At 34.9% G+C, this 22616-nt stretch overlaps 4 protein-coding genes across 4 annotated transcripts; all 4 read right to left on the bottom strand.

The window, feature by feature from the left end:
* Positions 1-600: 600 nt before the first annotated feature.
* Positions 601-2911, bottom strand: LOC116014845 (LRR receptor-like serine/threonine-protein kinase GSO2). Its single transcript, XM_031254802.1, has 2 exons — positions 1171-2911; positions 601-1085 (listed from the first exon to the last, which is right to left on the bottom strand). The coding sequence occupies exons 1-2, from the start codon at positions 2909-2911 to the stop codon at positions 790-792; spliced, it is 2037 nt and encodes a 678-aa protein (XP_031110662.1). The 3' UTR covers positions 601-789.
* Positions 2912-5893: 2982 nt separating this feature from the next.
* On the bottom strand, positions 5894-8997 carry LOC116014842 (LRR receptor-like serine/threonine-protein kinase GSO1). Its single transcript, XM_031254799.1, has 2 exons — positions 6330-8997; positions 5894-6228 (listed from the first exon to the last, which is right to left on the bottom strand). The coding sequence occupies exons 1-2, from the start codon at positions 8995-8997 to the stop codon at positions 5894-5896; spliced, it is 3003 nt and encodes a 1000-aa protein (XP_031110659.1).
* Positions 8998-14064: 5067 nt separating this feature from the next.
* Positions 14065-15894, bottom strand: LOC116014837 (receptor-like protein kinase HSL1). The gene has a single exon (XM_031254794.1). The coding sequence runs from the start codon at positions 15892-15894 to the stop codon at positions 14065-14067; it is 1830 nt and encodes a 609-aa protein (XP_031110654.1).
* Positions 15895-19319: 3425 nt separating this feature from the next.
* On the bottom strand, positions 19320-22612 carry LOC116015350 (leucine-rich repeat receptor protein kinase EMS1-like). The gene is made up of 3 exons (XM_031255389.1): positions 22180-22612; positions 19870-21531; positions 19320-19781 (listed from the first exon to the last, which is right to left on the bottom strand). Exons 1-3 carry the CDS (start codon positions 22595-22597, stop codon positions 19486-19488), a joined length of 2376 nt encoding a protein of 791 aa, XP_031111249.1. The 5' UTR covers positions 22598-22612; the 3' UTR covers positions 19320-19485.
* Between the last annotated feature and the right edge of the window lie 4 nt (positions 22613-22616).

Below are 22616 nucleotides of genomic sequence, written 5' to 3'. Positions count from 1 at the left end.
GGGGGGGGGGGGGGGGGGGGGGGGGGGGGGTGTTGTAGGTAACAAAAAACTGAGGAGTGATTTTTGGCTAATGGGGAGAGTGGTTTTAGGCATATCTTTCTCTTGCAAGGTTGGGTTTTTGACAGGGAAAAAAAAAAAAAAGAAGAATAAACACCGCTTATAGCGCACATCTCGCCCCAGTGGGCGTTTCAGAGTGGCCGCCAGAAGAAGCTTGTTCTATTTTTTTTAAGTTGGCTGTTGCAACGACCAACTACTTCTTTGTTTTTTTTTTTTTAACTGGCTGTTGCAACTCGGCCGGCTTCTTTTTTATTTTATTTTATTTTAAAGTTTTACTTGTATAATTTTTTTGTTAAATTTTTAAAAATTTGAACAAAAATTTATGCAATATAAATGTAGTATACAATTTTGATATCATATTATTAGAATTGAAATTTTATAATTATAAATTTATTTTAATTTTGACATGTTTAATTTAAATATAATAAAAAGTAATAATTGTAATTACAAATCTAGTTTGCAACTAAACTGTGGAATATTTCCGCTGAGACTGGTGTTCTTAAACAAGTAAGAAGAAACACATTATTAAACAAGTATGAGTTCTTAAACAAGTAAGAAGAAACACGTTATTAAACAAGTATGAATAATGCCATGTGAGTACAATAGTCACATTAAATAATAAACCACCATTGCCAACATTTCATAATGGTAAAAGTCCATTCAAAAGTAAAGTGAAAATATTTATATTGTTTATCAGCTTTCTGGGAACATTTGATTGTTTTTGCTGCATCTTTAAAGAATTCGTGAAATATCTTTCATGGAGGGCCTGCTTGATGGAGAACTCAACGTACACGCCAGGCCTAATTTGAAAATAGTGATCATTGCCTCCAGATGACGTGGGTCCTTGATCTCCTCATCCAAGGCATCTGCAACTGATTTTCCTTCTCTTTGGTGTTTGTGTGCCCATTGTGCCAGGTTTATATCCTCATTTCCCGTCACTGCTTCTCTTCCCGTTGTCAATTCCAAGAGAAGTACGCCAAAGCTGTAGATGTCGCACTTCGCATCCACTTTTCGTGTACTGCCATATTCTGCATTCCCATGATATATGTGATTCTGTAAGTATAAAAAGCAGTGGGAATTGAAGTGATGAAGATAAGAAAAAAAAAAATGTACCTGGGGCAATGTAACCAAAGGTTCCCACAACAGCAGATGCTGTTTCTGGATCTCCTTCACTCGCCATAATCTTTGCCAGTCCAAAGTCTGCAATCTTGGCATTGAAGTCAGAGTCGACAAGTATGTTACTAGACTTTATATCTCTATGAACAATGGGTAGACTGCAATTATGATGCAAATAGCATAGGCCTTGTGCAGCTCCAATGGCAATTTTTAGCCTTCTCTCCCACTGCAAGACTTGAGTAGTTAAGCCTCTCTTCTTTCCATGCAACCATTTATGAAGACACTGTTTGTCCATGTATTCGTACACAAGAAGCTTTGTTGTGTTGCCTCTGATGCAACATAACAATTTCACTATGTTGTTGTGCCAAATTCCCCCAAGAATCTTAACCTCTGCTAGGAACTGTTTCTCCATTAATCCCTGCCCTTGCTTTGGTTCATGCCTTATACTTTTAACAGCAACTTTTTGGCCTTTCTTGGTGATCACTCTATACACTTTTCCTGATCCTCCATTTCCAATCAAATTTTCATCTATCAAACCGCCCAAAATATCCCATTTATTGAATTTCAACCTTTGAAATGAAATCATACTCCATTCTTCTCCATCAGGTTCCTTTCTCCTTCCCACCCTAGGTCTGAACACCCGTATCAGAATTCCTAACCCAATGATGAGTAGCGCTGCTATCACGACACAAGTTATGATGATTTTCTTTGATTTACTTGGCTTATTGGAACTGCAGTTTATGTGTAGTGACAGCGTATCAGACAACCATTGGGAAGGGCATGTTGGCAGTTCCTTCTTATCTATCAAATCTGAACATAAATTGACCTTATCAAAGCATATATCATACTGAAATTTTCCCTTTACTAACTCATAAGGGATTCTCCCAGAAAAGTGGTTCAAACAAATCCTAAGGGTATCCAGTGTCGGTGTATCCCATATATGGCTGACAGTTTCGCATATGTCCCCAGAAAATTGGTTATCTGACAGGTCTATGCGTTTCAGACTAAATAAATCCAGTTTTACAGGTATTTCACCACTCAAATTGTTAGAAGCCAGTGAAATATAGTACAGTTTATGCAACTGGAGCAATCTAGCAGGTATAGGGCCACTAAGAGAATTCTTGGACAGATCCAATTGGACAAGATTGTATAAACTCCCTATATTATCTGGTATTGATCCATTTAACTGGTTACTTGAAAGATCAAGATTCTCCAAACTGTGAGCCACCATGGATATCGTCGGTATTTCACCGGACAACTTGTTCTCCTGAAGATATAAACTCCGCAGTGTTTTCATGGAAAACAACTCACCTGGTATGTTTCCTGTGAAATTATTTGCAGATAGATCCAAGTCTTCAAGCTTTGAGCAACTGGAGAGGCCAACTGGTATACTTCCCCAGAGACTATTGTGACTGAAATCGATTGAAGAAAGGCTGTTGAGCTGGCATATAATTTTTGAGGGGAATGACCCTTTGAGGCCACTGTCGTAGAGATATATCCCAGTGACGTCACTTCCATTGAAGTTGCATGAAATTCCAGGCCAGTCACATGGGGAGGAAGTGGAGTTCCACTGCTCAAGTGAAGATGGATTTCCCCAGTAGTGTTGTTTTAGGCTAAGTAAAATACCCCTTTCATCATCACCATGAGTGGTTTTTAAAGATTGTGATGAATAATTTAGAGAGGAGAAAAGGAGGATGATGAAGAAGAACATCAAGGCATGATGATGAGGATGCAGCATTTTCAAAAACAATTAATTAATTAATTAAGCTAATAATATTAATAATAATAAGATGGTGAGGATCGGAGGAGCTAGGATAGCAATATAATTGCTCTCATCTCATCTATTATTGTATTGGGTGGACTTGGAGTCAAAGTCAATGTCAGTATTATCATAATATATTCATTGAATTCAACAAAAACTTATTTTTATATATATATATATATAACCAACATGATGAATTGGGTGAGCTAGGTTTTATGTGAGTTTTGTATATAATTAGATTCTTAAGAAGCATTAGAAAAGTTTCGTTATTTAAATCAAATAATTCAATATCCGTTATGAATATTATTTGAGAGAATTTTTAAAATACAAATTACAAGTTCATATCATAAAATTAATAAATGTATGATAAGATGGCTAGCTACTCATATCAATTTTTTATTCGCCATCACTTTATTTCAACTATTCTGCATGCTAGGTTCACACAAATGTCTAATTGTTTGACAATAGTGATGTTGACCATGTATTTAACAAAATTAAGCTGGTGTTTGGTTGGGAACCAACTATTATCATATTTGAAATTCATTATAATGTTTGTTCGCCTATTCTTATCTTACTATTGAATTTAAATCGTTTAGAAATTTTAAAATTCACTATCTCTCATCTTTTACTTTTCAACAATGGACTAACAAATGATGAAGGGAAAAATATAAGAATATCGGAATCAATGTTTATTCACTCAATATAGAACTTTAATACACACACTCATATATGTGTGTTTATCCTCACCAAAAAAAATATATGTGTGTTTATTATATATTTATTTATTATTAATTAATTAATTAGATTTCAATTCCAATTTACTACCTAACACATAAACTTCTTCAACTTAAATATATTACAATTACCAAGTATTTTAATTTCAATTATGCTCCTGATTCCACTATTTGAATAAAATACTCCTTAATTGTTATTAATTAACTAAAAATACATATAAAGATAGGTCTTGGTTTTATAATAAAAAATTTATTAATTATATAATAACTATATTTAATAAATAATACATATTTTATAATAATAATTTATACGTTCTTGTTCATAATTTGTGACTCAAGAATCAATTTAACCGTATGTCACTTAATTGGTCCGACTATGTTCATTCAAGAATCAATAATGTCACTTAATTGGTCCGACTATGTTCATTAAAAGAGGACGCATACTTTCTCAAAAAGTTTCGATCTCATGACCTCTCACATGGATAAAGTCACTACATGTCATCTGAGAAAAAAATGTTTGGCATAAAAGATAATGACTTAATTGGTGTATTTCTTGATGTAAACTATAAATTAAGTTGGGTGGACTTGGAGTCAACTTTGCTAACGGATTTCTAAACCAAAATTCAATTTAAATACTTTTGTTTTGGGGGTAACATATTTGGACCGGAATACATAGATTTGAGTTAAACACCCGGCGTTTACTTTAATTATCGATTTTTCCTCTATCTATTTTCCATTTTCAGTTTAGAGAATACAATTATCAACACTTATTTTCATTATGTGGGCTCCACATGAAAAGCGTTTATATTAAGGATTTGAGATATGGACTAAAAAATGAAATTTAACATATTATTTTCCTTCGAAAAATTAGTCCTACATAGTTTCATTAGATTGGCTATTTTGATAAACCACATTTGTAGTTTTTTGAAGGTCTTTTCAGATCTAAAAAACTTGGCTTGAATTTTTATACTAATGGGAGACATGGTTTCTCTCACATTTTTCTCCTGCAAATACAAGTTCTTTGTGGGTCTTAGAAATAAAAAAAAAAAAAATTTACGCACAAAACACGCGTTTTGCACACCCACGCGCTCATGAACCTTTTGTTTTACTTCTAAAAAAACTTCAACAAATGATGTTGCTCTTAGATTTGCCCAGTGATTTTTTTTTTAGTCAGAGCTATTTAGACCAACCTCATTAGTGGATATTGCAGACCAAAAAACTTGATGTGGGTTTTTAGGCTAATATGCGTGGATTTTTTAAAAGTCTTTTTCTTGCAAATAATACTTTTTTTATTTTGTGGGATTCACCAATGGTTATTGTGTGTATCGTGATCCACCACGGTTTTAAAACGACATAGTTTTGCTTAGTTTCATTTTTTGCGCGCACACCTACAACAAGCCAAAAATAACTCATAATTTACATTATATTAGTTAAGATGTTTCATTATTCTAACACGTAATGTACATTATAAGTTGTGGTTAAATGTTGGTTGTATAATGCCCTTCTAGACTCTAGTAATATTGCAGGGACGCCTCATTGAAATCCTGTCAAGGCAATCTGTGTAATCCCACCAAATTCGAGTATATTTCCTGCTCACTTCCATCATTCTTAATATACACATATTGCTTATCAGTAAGTAATGGCGTTGCAATATTGCCAGATTGTATGAACAAAGCATGTACAAATATATATATGCCAGAGAAATTGTTGGAAGACAAGTCTAATTCCATTCCAAAAGATTTGTACATAACTCTCCAATGTATATATGCCCTGAAAATGATTTCCCCCTATACTAGCTACAAATACTGCAAACTCCCACTACGCAGCTTTGCAACATCACCCCCAAACATATTGTTGGAAAGATTGAGGAAACTGAGCTTGTAGCATGAAGAAAGGGAGAACTGAAGCTGTTTGATCATAAATCATAAATGAATATGTTCTAAACTAGAGTAGTCTTGAAATGAAGGAGATTTTTCGGAAAATTTATTGGCAGAAAGGTTCAAATATGACAAAATTTTGAAACTCAACTCTTGAATATTTCCGCTGAGAAAAGACTCTCCAAGTTTTCAAGACTGAGAAAGTAAGAAGAAACACATTATTAAACAAGTATGAATATTGCCCTGTGAGTAAAATAGTCACATTAAATAAACCACCATTATATTGCCAACATTTCGTAATGGTACAAGTCCATTCAAAAGTAAAGTAAAAATATTTATATTGTCTGTCAGCTCTCTGGGGACATATGATTGTTTACGCTGCATCTTTGAAGAATCTGTGAAATATCTTTCATGGACGGCCTACTTGATGGGGAACTCAACGTACACGCAAGGCCTAATTTGAAAACAGCGATCATTGCCTCTAGATAACGTGGATCCTTGATCTCCTCATCCAGGGCATCTGCAGCTGAGTTTCCTTCTCTTAGGTGTTTGTGTGCCCATTGTGCCAGGTTCACATCCTCATTTCGAGTCACGGCTTCTCTTCCAGTTGTCAATTCCAAGAGTACTACGCCAAAGCTGTAGATGTCGCACTTCGCATCTACTTTTCTTGTACTTCCATGTTCTGCATTCTCATGATATATGTGATTTTGCAAGTATAAAAATCAATGGGAATTAAAATGATGAAGATATAAAAAAAAAAAAAAAAAAAAAAAAAAAAAGTACCGGGGGCAATGTAACCAAAGGTTCCCACAATAGCAGATGCTGTTTCTGGATCTCCTTCACTCGCCATTATCTTTGCCAGTCCAAAGTCTGCAATCTTGGCATTGAAGTCAGAGTCAACGAGTATGTTACTAGACTTTATATCTCTATGAACAATGGGTGGACTACAATTGTGATGCAAATAGCAGAGGCCTTGTGCAGCTCCCATGGCAATTTTTAGCCTTGTCTCCCATTGCAAGACTTGAGTAGTTAAGCCTCTCTTCTTTCCATGCAGCCATTTGTGAACACATTGTTTGTCCATGTATTCATACACAAGAAGCTTTGTTGTCTTTCCTCTGATGCAGCATAACAATTTCACTATGTTGTTGTGCCAAATTCTCCCGAGGATCTTAACCTCTGCTAAGAATTGTTTCTCCATTAATCCCTGCCCTTGCTTTTGTTCGTGCCATATACTTTTAACAGCAACTCTATTGTCTTTCTTTGTGATCACTCTATATACTTTTCCTGACCCTCCATTTCCAATCAAATTTTCATCTGTCAAACCACCCAAAATATCCCATTTATTGAATTCCAACCTTTGAAATGAAATCATACTCCATTCTTCTCCATCACTTTCCTTTCTCCTTCCCACCCTAGGTCTGAACACCATTATCAGAATTCCTAACCCAATAAGTATTATTCCTGCAATTGCACCGCAAGTTATGATGATGTAATTACTCTTTTTCTTTGACTTGGAACTGCAATCCATGTAACCTCGTATTGTATCATCAGAACACCAGTCTGTAGAGCATGCTGGCAATCCCTTTTCTTTTACATCAGAACATAAATTGGCTTCATCAAAGCAGCTGTGTATAAATCTTTCCTTCACTAGCTTATAAGGGATTCTCCCAGAAATGTTGTTGAAACAAATAGCAAGGGTCGTTCTAGCCCTCAGTTGCAGTAATTCTCCAAAACCTTTTGCAATAGTTCCACTTAGATGATTATGAGAAAGATCTATGCTACTTAGACTAGGTATGGCAAATAATCCAGCAGGTATTTCACCAATCAATTTGTTATAAGAAAGTGAAAGATGAGACAGTTGTGGCAACTGTAACAATACAACAGGAATTGGGCCCTTTAAAGAATTATTGGACAAATCTAAGCGGATAAGGTTGTATGAACTCCATATATCTTCCTGTATTGATCCATTCAAATGGTTACTTGAAAGATCAAGATCCTCCAAACTATAAGACACCCAGGATGTTGGTATCTCACCACTCAATTTGTTATAAGAAAGTGAAAGCTGAGACAGATGCTGCAACTGTGACAATCTAGCAGGAATTGGACCACTTAAAGAATTATTGGACAATTTCAAGTAGCCAAGAATGTATAAATTTCCTATATCATCTAGTATTGATCCATTCAACTGGTTACTTGAAAGATCAAGATCCATCAAATTATGAGCCACTATGGGTGTCGGTATCTCACCGGACAACATGTTGTATTGAAGATATAAACGGCGCAGCCATTTCATGGAAAACAATTCACCTGGTATTGATCCACTCAATTGGTTACTTGAAAGATCAAGATCCTCCAAACTGTGAGGCACCTTGGGTGCGGGTATCTCACCAGAGAACTTGTTTTGGCTGAGCCTTAAACTACGTAGCTTTTTCAAGGAAAACAACTGGCTTGGTATTTTACCAGTCAAATTGTTAAAAGAAAGTGAAAGATGAGACAGTTGCTGCAAGTGTAACAATGTAGCAGGAATTTGGCCACTTAAAGAATTCATAGACAAATCCAAGTAGCCAAGATTGTATAAATTCCCAATATCATCTGGTATTGCTCCATTCAAATGGTTACTTGAAAGATTAAGATACTCCAATAAATTGTAAACCACCTTGGGTGTCGGTATCTCACCAGACAACATGTTCTGCCCAAGATTTAAACTACCTAGCTTTTTCATGGAAAACAATTGGCTTGGTATTTCACCAATCAAATTGTTAGAGGCAAGCGAAAGATAAGACAGTTGATGCAACCGCAGCAATCCAGCAGGAATTGGATCACTTAAACAATTCCCAGACAGATCTAAGTAGGTAAGATTGTATAAATTTCCTATATCTTTTGGTATTGGTCCATTCAATAGGTTATATGAAAGATCAAGAGACTCCAAACTATAAGCCACCATGGGTTTCGGTATCTCACCAGACAACATGTTATGCCCAAGATTTAAACTACGCAGGGTTTTCATGGAAAACAACTCACCTGCTATTTCTCCTGTCAAATCATTTGTGGATAGATCCAAGGTTTCAAGCTTTGAGCAGCTGGAGAGGTTAGCTGGTATAGTTCCCCAGAGATTATTAGAACTGAAATTGATTGAAACAAGGTTGTTGAGGTGGCATAAAATAGTTGAGTAGTCCGGGAATGATCCTCCGGTGTACATTCCGGAGAGAGATATCCGTGTGACACTTCGATTGAAGTTGCATGAAATTCCAGGCCAGTCACATGGGGAGGAAGTGGAGTTCCACTGCTCAAATAGTGAAAATGGATATACCCAGTGTTGTTTTAGGATAAGTAAAATAGCCCTTTCATCATCCTCATGAGTGGTTAAAGATTCTGAATAATTTGGGAAGGACAAAAGGAGGATGATGAAGAAGAAGAAGAAGGCATGATGAATAGGGTGGTGCACCTGCATTTTCAAACAATTGATAAGATGGTGAGGATTGAGTGAGAGGAGCTAGCAAGTAGCAATTGCATGCTATTATATTATTGTATTGCTTAATGTGAACAACAAAGTTACGTTGTTGGGTACGTGGACTTGGAGTCTTGGAGTCAAAGTCAGTGTTATCATAAGTCATTGAACCAAAACATACATGTGAATATAAGTGGGGGTAAAAATTGAGAGTAGAAATTAGAGTTTATGTAGTATTTTTCATATGAACCACACATTATAAAATCCTACTAGTACTTATTTTACTATTAATTAATTAATTTTATAAATAAACATATATGATACCGACGACAACGAAAATAACAATATGTTGAATTGGGTGAGCTAGGTTTTATGTGAGTTTTTCTTTTTAAAATAAAAATTACAAGTACATATTATAAAGTTAATCAATTTATGAATAAGATGGCTAGCTACTCATATCAATTTTCTATTGATCATCACTTTATTTCAACCATTATGCAAGTTTCACATAAATGTCATGCTTGATAATAATGGTTACTGATTTTAACTAGGTATTTAATAACTATTATATAAAAAAAAATTAACTCACTAGTTTGAGTGCGTCAAACTTCGGGTTCAATTTTAGCATTGCTTTGAATATGAAAAAAAAAATTATGTGAATTTTGTGTATAATTAGATTCTTAAAAAGCATTATGAAAGTTTCATTTAAATCAAATTCGATATCCATTTAAATATTAATTGTGAGAATTCTTTTTAAAAATACAAATTACAAGTATATATCATAAAGTTAATGAATCTATGAATAAAATGTCTAACTACTCATGTCAATTTTCTTTTGAACACCACTTTATTTCAACCATTCTGCCATTCTGCAAGGCTCACATATATGTCATGCTTGATAATAGTGGTAACTGATTTTGACAAGATATTTAATAAGTACTATAAAAAAAATATATAACTCACTAGTCTGAGCGCATCAAACTTCAAGTTCAGTTTTGGTATATTTTTTGCTCCGAATATGAAAAACTTTTATGTGAGTTTTGTATACCATTAGGGTCTGTTTGGTTCGCACATGAGAATCGAAATCGGAATGGGTATCAAATACTTCACTACTACACATACGGCTTTTAACGTCGGCTAAGTAGACCCTTTAACGTCGGCTAAAAGCCGACGTTGATCTGGCCGACGTTGTAAGTGTACACACTTGGTAATTGTAATGGGTTTGTGCAAGTATTTTGTATGTTTGGTAGTATGATAGAATGGAAGTGATTATTAATAGTTGGAGAAGAGGATGAAGGGAAATGAAACTCTTATTTTATTAATGAATAGATTTTGCAATTAATGAGGTAATCAAAACACATAGTAGTGTTCTAAAAATTTGTCAACTAAACAATAACAATGACTTTGATATCCATCCCTGATAGATAAACATGTCAACCAAACACACCCTTAGATTCTTAAAAAGCATTAGAAAAGTTTCATTTAAATCAAATTCGATATCCATTTAAATATTAATTGTGAGAATTTTTCTTTAAAATACAAATTAAAAGTACATATCATAAAGTTATCGAATATATGAATAAGATGGCTAGCTACTCCTATCAATTTTCTATTGACCATCACTTTATTTCAACCATTCTGCAATTTTCTATTGACCATCACTTTATTTCAACCATTCTGCAAGGCTCACATAATAACTACTAAAATAAAAATAAAAATTAACTCACTAATCTGAGTGCGTCAAATTTTGTATTCAATTTTGGTATTGTTTTGCTCTGAATATGAAAATTTTTTATGTGAATTTTGTGTATAATTAGATTCTTAAAAAGGCTTTAAGAAAGTTTCATTTAAATCAAATTCGATATCCATTTAAATATTAATTGTGAGAATTTTTTTTTAAAATACAAATTACAAGTACATATCATAAAGTTATTGAATGTATGAATAAGATGGCTAGCTACTCATATCAATTTTCTATTGACCATCACTTTATTTCAACCATTTTACAAGGCTCATATAAATGTCAGCTTGATAATAGTGGTTACTAATTTTGACTAGGTATTTATAATTGTTGGTTGAAAATTCGAAAAAATAATAATATTCCTACAAAAAGGATTATTAAATCTGGAATATAGGCAAGGATGAACAAAGGATTTTGGTGGGTAAGTTGTAAGTACGAGTCGAGTTGCACTCTCTCCTTAAAATCTTATTTGTTGCCTCATAAGATGCTAGGAGCATTGCGCAGCCTAGGTTTTCAGGGATAAAATGTACTACGATTCTAAGCTGCATCCACAACAATGTATAATGCTTGGATCATGTCAGTCAATAAACTTGCTCTAATAAACTTGAATTGATGTAGAAGCAATTTTGAGAAGAAAGATTCATTCTGCTAATTAGGGGTTCATGTCAGAAAACATAAAAATAAAAAATAAAAAAATAAACCAGGGAGGTGCGCATGTGGCGCACTTGAGATTGTTGTTTTGCCATTCTTTGGTGAAGTTTGAAGGCTTTTTGGGTTTTGTGTTTTTGTGGAAGTAGATTGTACTTGTTTGGTTTATTTTGTGGGTTAGCTTTAATTTAACTTGGTCTTTAAGTTCAGTTTATGTGTTGTTGTCGGTCATAGGATTAGTCTTATATTTAGAGGGTATGAGTTGAGTCAGTGCAGCTTGTTCATTCTGAAGAAACAAGGGTGCTGCAGGATGGACAGCACGGTTGTTAGGAGGGGTGCGAACCTGGCATGTATGCACGCGGCAATTATGGAATGCCAACGGATGAAGAAGAATGGTTCGGGATGAACCAGGTATGCCCGTAGCATTATGGATTGCCAACGGATGAAGAAAGAATGGTTCGGGACGAACCAGGTATGCCAGAATGAACAAGTGATTCAAGACTTGGGTATTGGTCTCAAAGAATATGCCTCTAGATGTAATGCCCTATGACTCATGTGATATGTGTGTAACAAGTTGGGCATGATTATCATCTATGCTCCAACTTGAGGGAGAGTGTTATGGAATATACATATAATATATGGAATCTCTATAGATTAGGAAGGTAGGCATATAGAGACTTAGTTTCCTATTCCTATTAGTTTAGATTTCGTAGTTTAGTATATATAGAGGCATAGAGAACAACATATTGTACTCTTGAACTTTTACATTATAATATATTCATACATTCTATTGTTCTCTGGTTTTCTCACATACTTTGCTTCCGCCTAATTGGCGAGTGGTTGTTATTCTCCACCCGCCAGGTCTTTCAATCCCTCAATTTCAACAGGAGGCAACAATATTACCACTGAAGTTGTTGGATGATAAATCAAGATGTTGTAAACTAGACCAGCCTTGAAATGAGGAAATTTTCCAAAAAAATTATTGGCAGAAAGGTCCAAATATGACAAATTCCTAAAACTCAATTCCCAAAATTTTCCTGATAATTTATTACCCTTCAGAGACAACAACTCAAGATCAGGAAAATCACTGGGGGTCAGCATAACAAATATGTTCTGCCCTGAGTAGGGAAAATAAAAGCAACTATGGCGCAGCTGTGCGTGGGTGTGTAAATCTTTTTTTTTTTTTTGCTTTTTTTTTTTCTCAGATTTTCTTTTCATCACTCATTTTTCCTTCTTTTAGGAAAAATATTTGGTGGACTCTCATTTTATACTCGTAATTTTTACTAGCTCTTACAAGTTCTTGATGTAGACATTTTTCATGTTGAAAATTTTTAGCCTTGTCTCCCAAATTGAGCCATTGAGTTGGTTGTGCGACAGATCAAGAATTGAAATACTCTTCAAGCCTCCAAGTTGTTGAGGTATTGGAGCAGAGAGATCATTATGCCCCAAATTCAGAATAGAGAGAATACTACATGTAACTTAATTCCATTGGAATACTGCCTTCATTCCAACTTATATTGTAAGAAAGGTCAAGGAAAATGATGGATCCGTTGTGGTTAAATGTTGGTTGTATAATGCCCTTCTAGACTCTAGTAATATTGCAGGGGCGCCTCATTGAAATCCTGTCAAGGCAATCTGTGTAATCCCACCAAATTCGAGTATATTTCCTGCTCACTTCCATCATTCTTAATATACACATATTGCTTATCAGTAAGTAATGGCCTTGCAATATTGCCAGATTGTATGAACAAAGCATGTACAAATATATATGCCAGAGAAATTGTTGGAAGACAAAGAAAGGGAGAACTGAAGCTGTTTGATCATAAATCATAAATGAATATGTTGTAAACTAGAGTAGTCTTGAAATGAAGAGGATTTTTCAGAAACATTATTGGCAGAAAAGTTCAAATATGACAAAATTTTGAAACTCAACTCTGGAATATTTTCGCTGAGAACAGACTCTCCAAGTTTTCAAGACTGAGCAAGTAAGAAGAAACACATTAGTAAACAAGTATGAATATTGCCCTGTGAGTACAATAGTCACATTAAATAAACCACCATTGCAAACATTTCGTATTGGTACAAGTCCATTCAAAAGTAAAGTGAAAATATTTATATTGTCTATCAGCTCTCTGGGGACATATGATTGTTTACGCTGCATCTTAGAATCTGTGAAATATCTTTCATGGACGGTCTGCTTGATGGGGAGCTCAATGTACACGCAAGGCCTAATTTGAAAACACTGATCATTGCCTCGAAATAGCATGGCTCCTTGATCTCCTCTTCCAGGACATCTGCAGCTGATTTTCCTTCTCTTTGGTGTTTGTGTGCCCATTGTGCCAGGTTCATATCCTCATTTCCAGTCACTGCTTCTCTTCCCGTTGTCAATTCCAAGAGTACTACACCGAAGCTGTAGATGTCGCTCTTCACATCCACTTTTCTTGTACTACCATATTCTGCATTCCCATGATATATGTGATTCTGCAAGTATAAAAATCAGTGGGAATTGAAATCGAAGATATTAAAAAAGAAAAATGTACCGGGCAATGTAACCAAAGGTTCCCACAATAGCAGATGCTGTTTCTGGATCTCCTTCACTCGACATCATCCTTGCTAGTCCAAAGTCTGCAATCTTGGCATTGAAGTCAGAGTCAACGAGTATGTTACTAGACTTGATATCTCTATGAATGATGAATATAGCAAAGCCCTTGTGAAGCTCCAATGGCAATTTTTAGCCTTCTCTCCCACTGCAAGACTTGAGTAGTTAAGCCTCTCTTTTTTCCATGCAACCATTTGTAAGCACATTGTTTGTCCATGTATTCATACACAAGAAGCTTTGTTGTCTTTCCTCTGATGCAGCATAACAATTTCACTATGTTGTTGTGCCAAATTCCCCCAAGGATCTTAACCTCTGCTAGAAACTGTTTCTCCATTAATCCCTGCCCTTGCTTTGGTTCATGCCATATACTTTTAACAGCAACACTCTGACCTTTTTTGGTGATCACTCTATATACTTTTCCTGACCCTCCATTTCCAATCAAATTTTCATCCGTCAGATTACCCAAAATATCCCATTTATTGAATTCCAACCTTTGAAGTGAAATGATACTCCATTCTTCTCCATCATTTTCCCTTCTCCTTCCCCATGCATATCTGAACACCAGTATCAGAATTCCTAACCCAACAATGAGTACCACTGCAATGATGGCACTAATGATTTTCTTTGATTTACTTGGCTTATTGGAAGCGCAGTGTTGCGGAACCGAATAATCAGAAAACAGTTGGGAAGGGCATGTTGGCAATCTTTTATCCATTACATATGAACATAAATTCGCTTCATCAAAGCATCTGTGTTTATATTTTCGGTCCATTAGCTGATAAGGTATTCTCCCAGAAAAGTGGTTCTTGCAAATCCTAAGGGTTAGTCTTGCAGCTGACATACGGCTAACAGTTTCACATATTTCTCCAGAAAATTTGTTATGTGAAACATCAATAGTCTCCAATTGCTGCAGTTCTTCAAAGCCTCTTGGAATACTTCCACTAAGATGATTGTGAGAAAGATTTATATAAATCAGACTAAATAAGTCCAAACTTGCAGGTATTTCACCAGTCAAATTGTTAGAGGCAAGTAAAAGATAAGACAGTTGATGCAACCGCAACAATGTAGCAGGTATTGATCCATTTAAATGGTTACTTGAAAGATCAAGTTTCTGCAAACTCTGAGACACCATGAGTGTTGGTATCTCACCGGACAGCATGTTGTGACCAAGACGTAAACTAATTAGCTTTTTCATGGAAAACAACTGAGTTGGTATTTCACCACTCAATTTGTTAAAAGAAAGTGAAAGATAAGACAGTTGCTGCAACTGTAACAATCTAGCAGGAATTGGGCCACTGAAAGAATTCATAGACAAATCCAAGGCTACAAGATTGTAAAAATTCCCTATATCATCTGGTATTGATCCATTCAACTGGTTAAACGAAAGAAGAAGATACTCCAAAGTGTGAGCCACCATGGGTATCGTCGGTATCTCACCGGACAACATGTTTTCTTGAAGATTCAAAAATCGCAGGGTTTTCATGGAAAACAACTCACCCGGTATTTTTCCTGTCAACAGATTTTCAAATAGATCCAACTCTTCAAGCTTTGAGCAATTGGAGAGGCCAACTGGTATAGTTCCCCATAGATAATTCATGCTGAGATAGATTGAAGAAAGATTACTGAGCTGGCATATGATTTTTGAGGGGAATGATCCTCGGATGTTCATTCCGGAGAGATATATCTCTGTGACACTTCCGTCGATGCATGAAATTTCAGGCCAGTGGTGGCATGGGGAGGAAGTGGAGTTCCACCGCTCAAGTGAAGATGGATTTTCCCAGTGTTGTTTTAGGCTAAGTAAAATACCCCTTTCACCATCATCATGAGTGGTTAAAGATTGTGAATAATTTGGGAAGGACAAAAGGAGGATGAAGAAGAAGAAAGCGTGATGAATAGGGTGGTGCTGCAGCATTTTCAAACAATTAATTAAGTAAGCTAACAATAGGATGAGATGAGAGTGAATGCCAAAATGCATGCATGCATTCATTTTAATTAAAAATGATGGTGAGGACGGATTCAGGATCATTGTATTTGTATTGCTTAATGTGAACAAGAAAGTTATTGGGTGGACTTGGAGTCAAAGTCAAGTCAATGTCTTCACTTTTGGTCTAATCCACTATTAGGATGTTATTAATTGTAATATAGGAGTTTTTAAAATGTCAATTTAGTACCGTAATTATTCACTTTTTTTAAAAAAAATTTCAATCACTTCAGTTAAATTGCCAGTGGGAAGTAGCCCAGAAATTTTAATGGTTAAATTAATAAGGACAATTTAGTCTTTTACTTATTATTTTTCCTTTCTTCACCATTTTATGCTCATCATGGTATGAACCTCTCTTTCTCTCCCTTTGTGCGCGTGCTTTTGTGTTTTGTTGTCCTTAGTATCTGATTTTTACTAAACTGCAATTAATTGTGAGGAAAGTCTTTGATATGATTACAGTTTTCGGGAGATCTGCTTGTACCATTTCCATGGATGCGCTGCTAGTTAGGTGTTGTTGTTAAATGGGTATTGATCACTTGGTAAAACTCACTACACTTTTGTTCCCTTACTTTTGAACAATATAATAAAAAAAATGATGAACGAATAAGAAATCAGTATTGTTTGATCACTCAATATAGAACTTTAATATACACACACACACAGATATATATATATATATTTATTTATTTATTTGATTTCAATTACAATTTACGGAGTACTACATACCCAATAAAGAAACTTCTTTAATTGAAATGCAATTCTAATGTAATAATTCAATAAAACGAGAAACAACGTTGTTTAATTTGGTTTGAGAGAATTGGAATTCCCTCAATTCATTGAATTACAATTCATAACTATCTCATATGAACTGCAATTCAACCAGACAAAAGAAAGGAAAAAGGAGTAAAAATGACATATTTGCCCTTGATTATTATTATTATTATGGGTCACACTTGTGTGAGACCGTTTCACGGATCCTTATTCGTGAGACGGGTCGAGTCGGGTCAAAGCACCATGCAAATGTCATACTTATATGTGCAAATCTCACACTTATATGCTCAAATATAACACTAATCAAAAATACAATTGTTGTTACTTATAAGAGAAAAAGTAATACATTTTTCATAATAAGTAATGTTGACAAGTACCTCTCACTTATAAGGGCAAATATAATACTTTTGAGGAAAAATGTAATACTTTTAAATCGAAATGTAAAAGTATTGTATTTTCCCTTAAAAGTATTACATTTACCATAATAAGTAACAAAAATTTTATTTTCTGATTAGTATTATATTTGAGCATATAAGTATGACATTTATGCATATAAGTGTTACATTTGCATCTTGACCCGACCCGACCCGACTCATCTCATGGTAAGACGGTCTTACACAAGTTTTTGCCTATTATTATTATTATTATTATTATTATTATTATTATTATTATTATTATTGTTATTACACAATGATATTTTAATCATTATATCACTTCTTCCCTCTTCTTTCTCAATAATTTTATTCCTCACTACCAAACAATGTAATTTAAATTCTTACTTTATTCTCACCTTATTATTTCCTACCGGATTACAATTCCTTTCACTCTTAAGTCTTAATTTCTTCCCTCCAATCAAACGCTATGTTAATTCCAATTACAATTTTGATTCCAATTCAAATGCTCCCTAATTGTTATTGATTAACTAAAAGCACATACAAACACATGTGTTGATTTTATAATAAAATATTATTAATTATATAATAATAATATTTAATAAATAATAAATATTTTATAATAAGAATTCATATTTTCTTGTTCATAATTTGTCACTTAGGAATAAGGTTCAGACTATATTCACTAAAAGACGGGACTTAATTGGTGTATTGCTTGATGTAAACCTTAAATTAAGTTGGGTGGACTTGGACTTGGAATCAACTCTGCTAACGGATTTCTAAACCAAAATTCAATTTAAATACTTTTATTTTGGGTGTAACATATTTGGACTGTAATACATAGAATTGAGTTAAACATCAGGCGTTTACTTCAATTAACGATTTTTCCTTCATCTATTCTCTATTTTTCAGTTTAGAGAATACAATTATCAACACTTTTTTCTTTTTTCAGAAAATTTATTTAATTAGTAAACATATCAACATAAATTGCTAAACATGAAAATTTATTACCATGGAATTTCTTTTTAAGTTTTTTGAAGCTAGACTCAAAAGTTGGACTTGGACCAGGGAGTATTTGGACAAATTAATCATAAATATTCTCATTAAATCTAAAAACATAATAAGTCACAATCCAAGTTATATTCATGATTTATTTCTATATATTTTTCTATTAATTTTTTAATACATTATGCTATAAGAGTTGCACTATATAATTTTTTGGACTAAAGATGGCGATGGGGAGCATTTTAGGATGACTTAATTGGTCTATTGCTTAATGTGACCCAAAAATTAAGTTGGGTGGACTTGGACTCAATAGTAATATCTGAATGATCAACTCAGCTACCTTATTTCTAAACCAAATTTCAATTTTAATACTTCTAATTTGGGTGTAAAATATGTGGACCAGTCACCAGAATAGAATCATCAATAGATAGAAATGAGTTAAGTACGTGTACGTTGTTCCTCAGTTGCTATACCATGGACTAGGTTCTTAAACTGTGTATTTTTAGTATTGTAATTATGAACTTTTAGAATATAAATTATATTTATAAGTTTTTGAGAATTTGTGAATACAATATAAGGTTATAATAAATTGTGAATTTTTAAAAGGTAAATTTGAAGTGTTAATTGCAGGTATGAAAAACATACCTGGGACAATATAATCAACGGTTCCCACACTAGCATGTTTTTGGATTTGCTTCAATTGCTGACATATTTGTTAGTCCAAAGTCTGCAAATTCTTAGTATTGAATTCAGACACTAGGACTTTAAGAGTATGTTGCTAGAGTTGATATCTTGATGTGATCATGGTGTATATAATTGAGCCCTTGTGCAGCTCTAATAGGCAATATAATAACAATCGCGTCCAATACACTTGTTAAGGATTTCTGGAATTGGTGGTGACGGAGGCGGTGGTACAGTCGCCGGAATCGTTGCCGGGAGTTGTCACAGCAGCGGCGTATAGAAGAGGTTTAAGATGAGGGCATGATGGTACGACCTTGAAGACGCAAGCGAGGCCTGTGAATAGGTAAACATGCTTCATTAATTCCTCTCCAATGGTTAAGTTGTCTGTTTCCTGTTAATATTATTAATTATGGAACTCCAATTTAATAACTATTGCGCTCCATAAAGTTTATTTATCACTTTAACATCTAAGAAAATCAAGGAAACAAAGTGGAGTTGCATTATGAATTATGATGGATCCTGCATAATTGCACTGTGAGTGCAATAGTCAAATTAAATTAAACAAACCATTGCAAAATATTTCGTAATGGTACAAGTCCATTCAAAAGTAAAGTGAAAATATTTATATTGTCTATCAGCTTTATGGGGACATATGATTGTTTTCGCTGCATCTTTAAAGAATCTGTGAAATATCTTTCATGGACGGTCTGCTTGATGGGGAACTCAACGTACACGCAAGGCCTAATTTGAAAATAATGATCATTGCCTCCAGATAGCGTGGCTCCTTGATCTCTTCATCCAGGGCATCTGCAGCTGATTTTCCTTCTCTTTGGTGTTTGTGTGCCCATTGTGCTAGGTTTATATCCTCATTTCCAGTCACTGCTTCTCTTCCCGTTGTCAATTCCAAGAGTACTACACCGAAGCTGTAGATGTCGCTCTTCGCGTCCACTTTTCTTGTACTTCCATATTCTGCATTCTCATGATATATGTGATTTCGCAAGTATAAAAATCAGTGGGAATTGAAATGAAGAAGATATTAAAAAAAAAAAAAATGTACCAGGGGCAATGTAACCAAAGGTTTCCACAATAGCAGATGCTGTTTCTGGATTTCCTTCGCTCGCCATCATCTTTGCCAATCCAAAGTCTGCAATCTTGGCATTGAAGTCAGAGTCGACAAGTATGTTACTGGACTTGATATCTCTATGAACAATGGGTGGACTGCAATTATGATGCAAATAGCAGAGGCCTTGTGCAGCTCCAATGGCAATTTTTAGCCTCCTCTCCCACTGCAAGACTTGAGTAGTTAAGCCTCTCTTCTTTCCATACAACCATTTGTGAACACATTGTTTGTCCACGTATTCATACACAAGAAGCTTTGTAGTCTTTCCTCTGATGCAACATAACAATTTCACTATGTTGTTGTGCCAAATTCCCCCGAGGATCTTAACCTCTGCTAGGAATTGTTTCTCCATTAATCCCTGCCTTTCCTTTTGTTCAAGCCTTATACTTTTAACAGCAACCTTTTGGCCTTTCTTGGTGATCACTCTATACACTTTTCCTGATCCTCCATTTCCAATCAAATTTTCATCTATCAAACCGCCCAAAATATCCCATTTATTGAATTTCAACCTTTGAAATGAAATCATACTCCATTCTTCTCCATCGCGTTCTTTTCTCCTTCCCACCCTAGGTCTGAGCACCAGTATCAGAATTCCTAACCCAATAAGTATCCCTGCAATTGCACCGCACGTTATGATGATGTAATTACTCTTTCTCTTTGACTTGGAACTGCAATCCATGTAACCTCGAATTGTATAATCAGAACACCATTCTGTAGAGCATGCTGGCAATCCCTTTTCCTTTACATCTGAACATAAATTGGCTTCATCAAAGCAGCTGTGTACAAATCTTTCCTTCACTAGCTTATAAGGGATTCTCCCAGAAATGTTGTTGAAACAAATATCAATGGTCAGTTTATCCCTCTGTTTCAGTAATTCTCCAAAAGTTTTTGGAATAGTTCCACTTAGATGATTATGAGAAAGATCTATGTTACTCAGATTAAGTAAGGGAAATAGTGTAGCAGGTATTTCACCACTCAATTTGTTATAAGAAAGTGAAAGATGAGACAGTTGCGGCAACTGTAACAATACACCAGGAATTGGGCCCCTTAAAGAATTATTGGACAAATCTAAGCGGATAAGGTTGTATGAATTCCATATATCTTCTGGTATTAATCCATTCAAATGGTTACTTGAAAGATCAAGATCCTCCAAACTGTAAGCCGCCCAGGATGTTGGTATCTCACCACTCAATTTGTTATAAGAAAGTGAAAGTTGAGACAGATGCTGCAACTGTAACAATCCAGCAGGAATTGGGCCACTTAAAGAATTATTAGACAATTTCAAGTAGCCAAGAATGTATAAATTTCCTATATCATCTGGTATTGATCCATTCAACTGGTTACTTGAAAGATCAAGATCCTCCAAACTGTGAACCATCATGGTTGTCGGTATCTCACTGGACAACATATTGTATTGAAGATATAAACTGCGCAGCCTTTTCATGGAAAACAATTCACCTGGTATTGATCCATTCAACTGGTTTCTTGAAAGATCAAGACCCACCAAACTATGAACCACCATGGGTGTTGGTATCTCACTGGACAACATGTTCTCTCGAAGACATAAACTCAACAGCATTTTCATGGAAAACAACTCACCTGGTATTGGACCATGAAAAGAATTCATTGACAAATCTAAGTAGCTAAGGTTGTATAAATTTCCTATATCTTTTGGTATTGATCCATTCAAATGGTTACTTGAAAGATCAAGATCCACCAAACTATGAGCCACCATGGGTATCATCGGTATCTCACCAGACAACATGTTGCATTGAAGATATAAAATGCGCAGCCTTTTCATGGAAAACAATTCACTTGGTATTGATCCATTCAAAGAATTATTGGACAAATCTAAGTTGCGAAGGTTGTATAAATTTCTTATATCATCTGGTATTGATCCATTTAAATGGTTACTTGAAAGATCAAGATACTCCAAACTGTGAGCCACCATGGGTATCGTCGGTATCTGACCGGACAACATGTTGTATTTAAGATATAAATTGCGCAGCTTTTTCATGGAAAACAACTCAGCTGGTATTGGACCACGAAAAGAATTCAATGACAAATCTAAGTGGACAAGGTTGTATAAATTTCCTATATCTTCAGGTATTGATCCATTCAAATGGTTATTTGAAAAATCAAGATACTCTAAACTGTGAGCCACCATGGATATCGTCGGTATCTCACCAGACAATATGTTGTATTTAAGATATAAATTGCGCAGCCTTTTCATGGAAAACAACTCACCTGGTATTTTTCCTGTGAAATTATTTGCAGATAGATCTAAGTCTTCAAGCTTTGAGCAACTGGAGAGGCCAACTGGTATACTTCCCCAGAGACTATTGTAACTGAAATCGATTGAAGAAAGGTTGTTGAGCTGACATATAATTTTTGAGGGGAATGATCCTTGGAGGTTCATCTCAGAGAGATATATCTGTGTGACACTTCCATCGAAGTCACATGAAATTCCAGGCCAGTCACATGGGGAGGAAGTGGAGTCCCACTGCTGAAGTGAAGATGGATTTCCCCAGTAGTGTTGTTTTAGGCTAAGTAAAATAGCCCTTTCATCATCAGCATGAGTGGTTAAAGATTGTGAATAATTTAGGGAGGAGAAAAGGAGGATGATGAAGAAGAACATCAAGCCATGATGATGAGGATGCAGCATTTCAAAAACAATTAATTAA

The sequence above is a fragment of the Ipomoea triloba genome, chromosome 4 (assembly GCF_003576645.1).
Source record: "Ipomoea triloba cultivar NCNSP0323 chromosome 4, ASM357664v1".
Lineage (NCBI taxonomy): Eukaryota > Viridiplantae > Streptophyta > Magnoliopsida > Solanales > Convolvulaceae > Ipomoea > Ipomoea triloba.
Note: the sequence above shows the minus strand (reverse complement) of the source record. Positions and strands in the feature narration are given on the sequence as shown.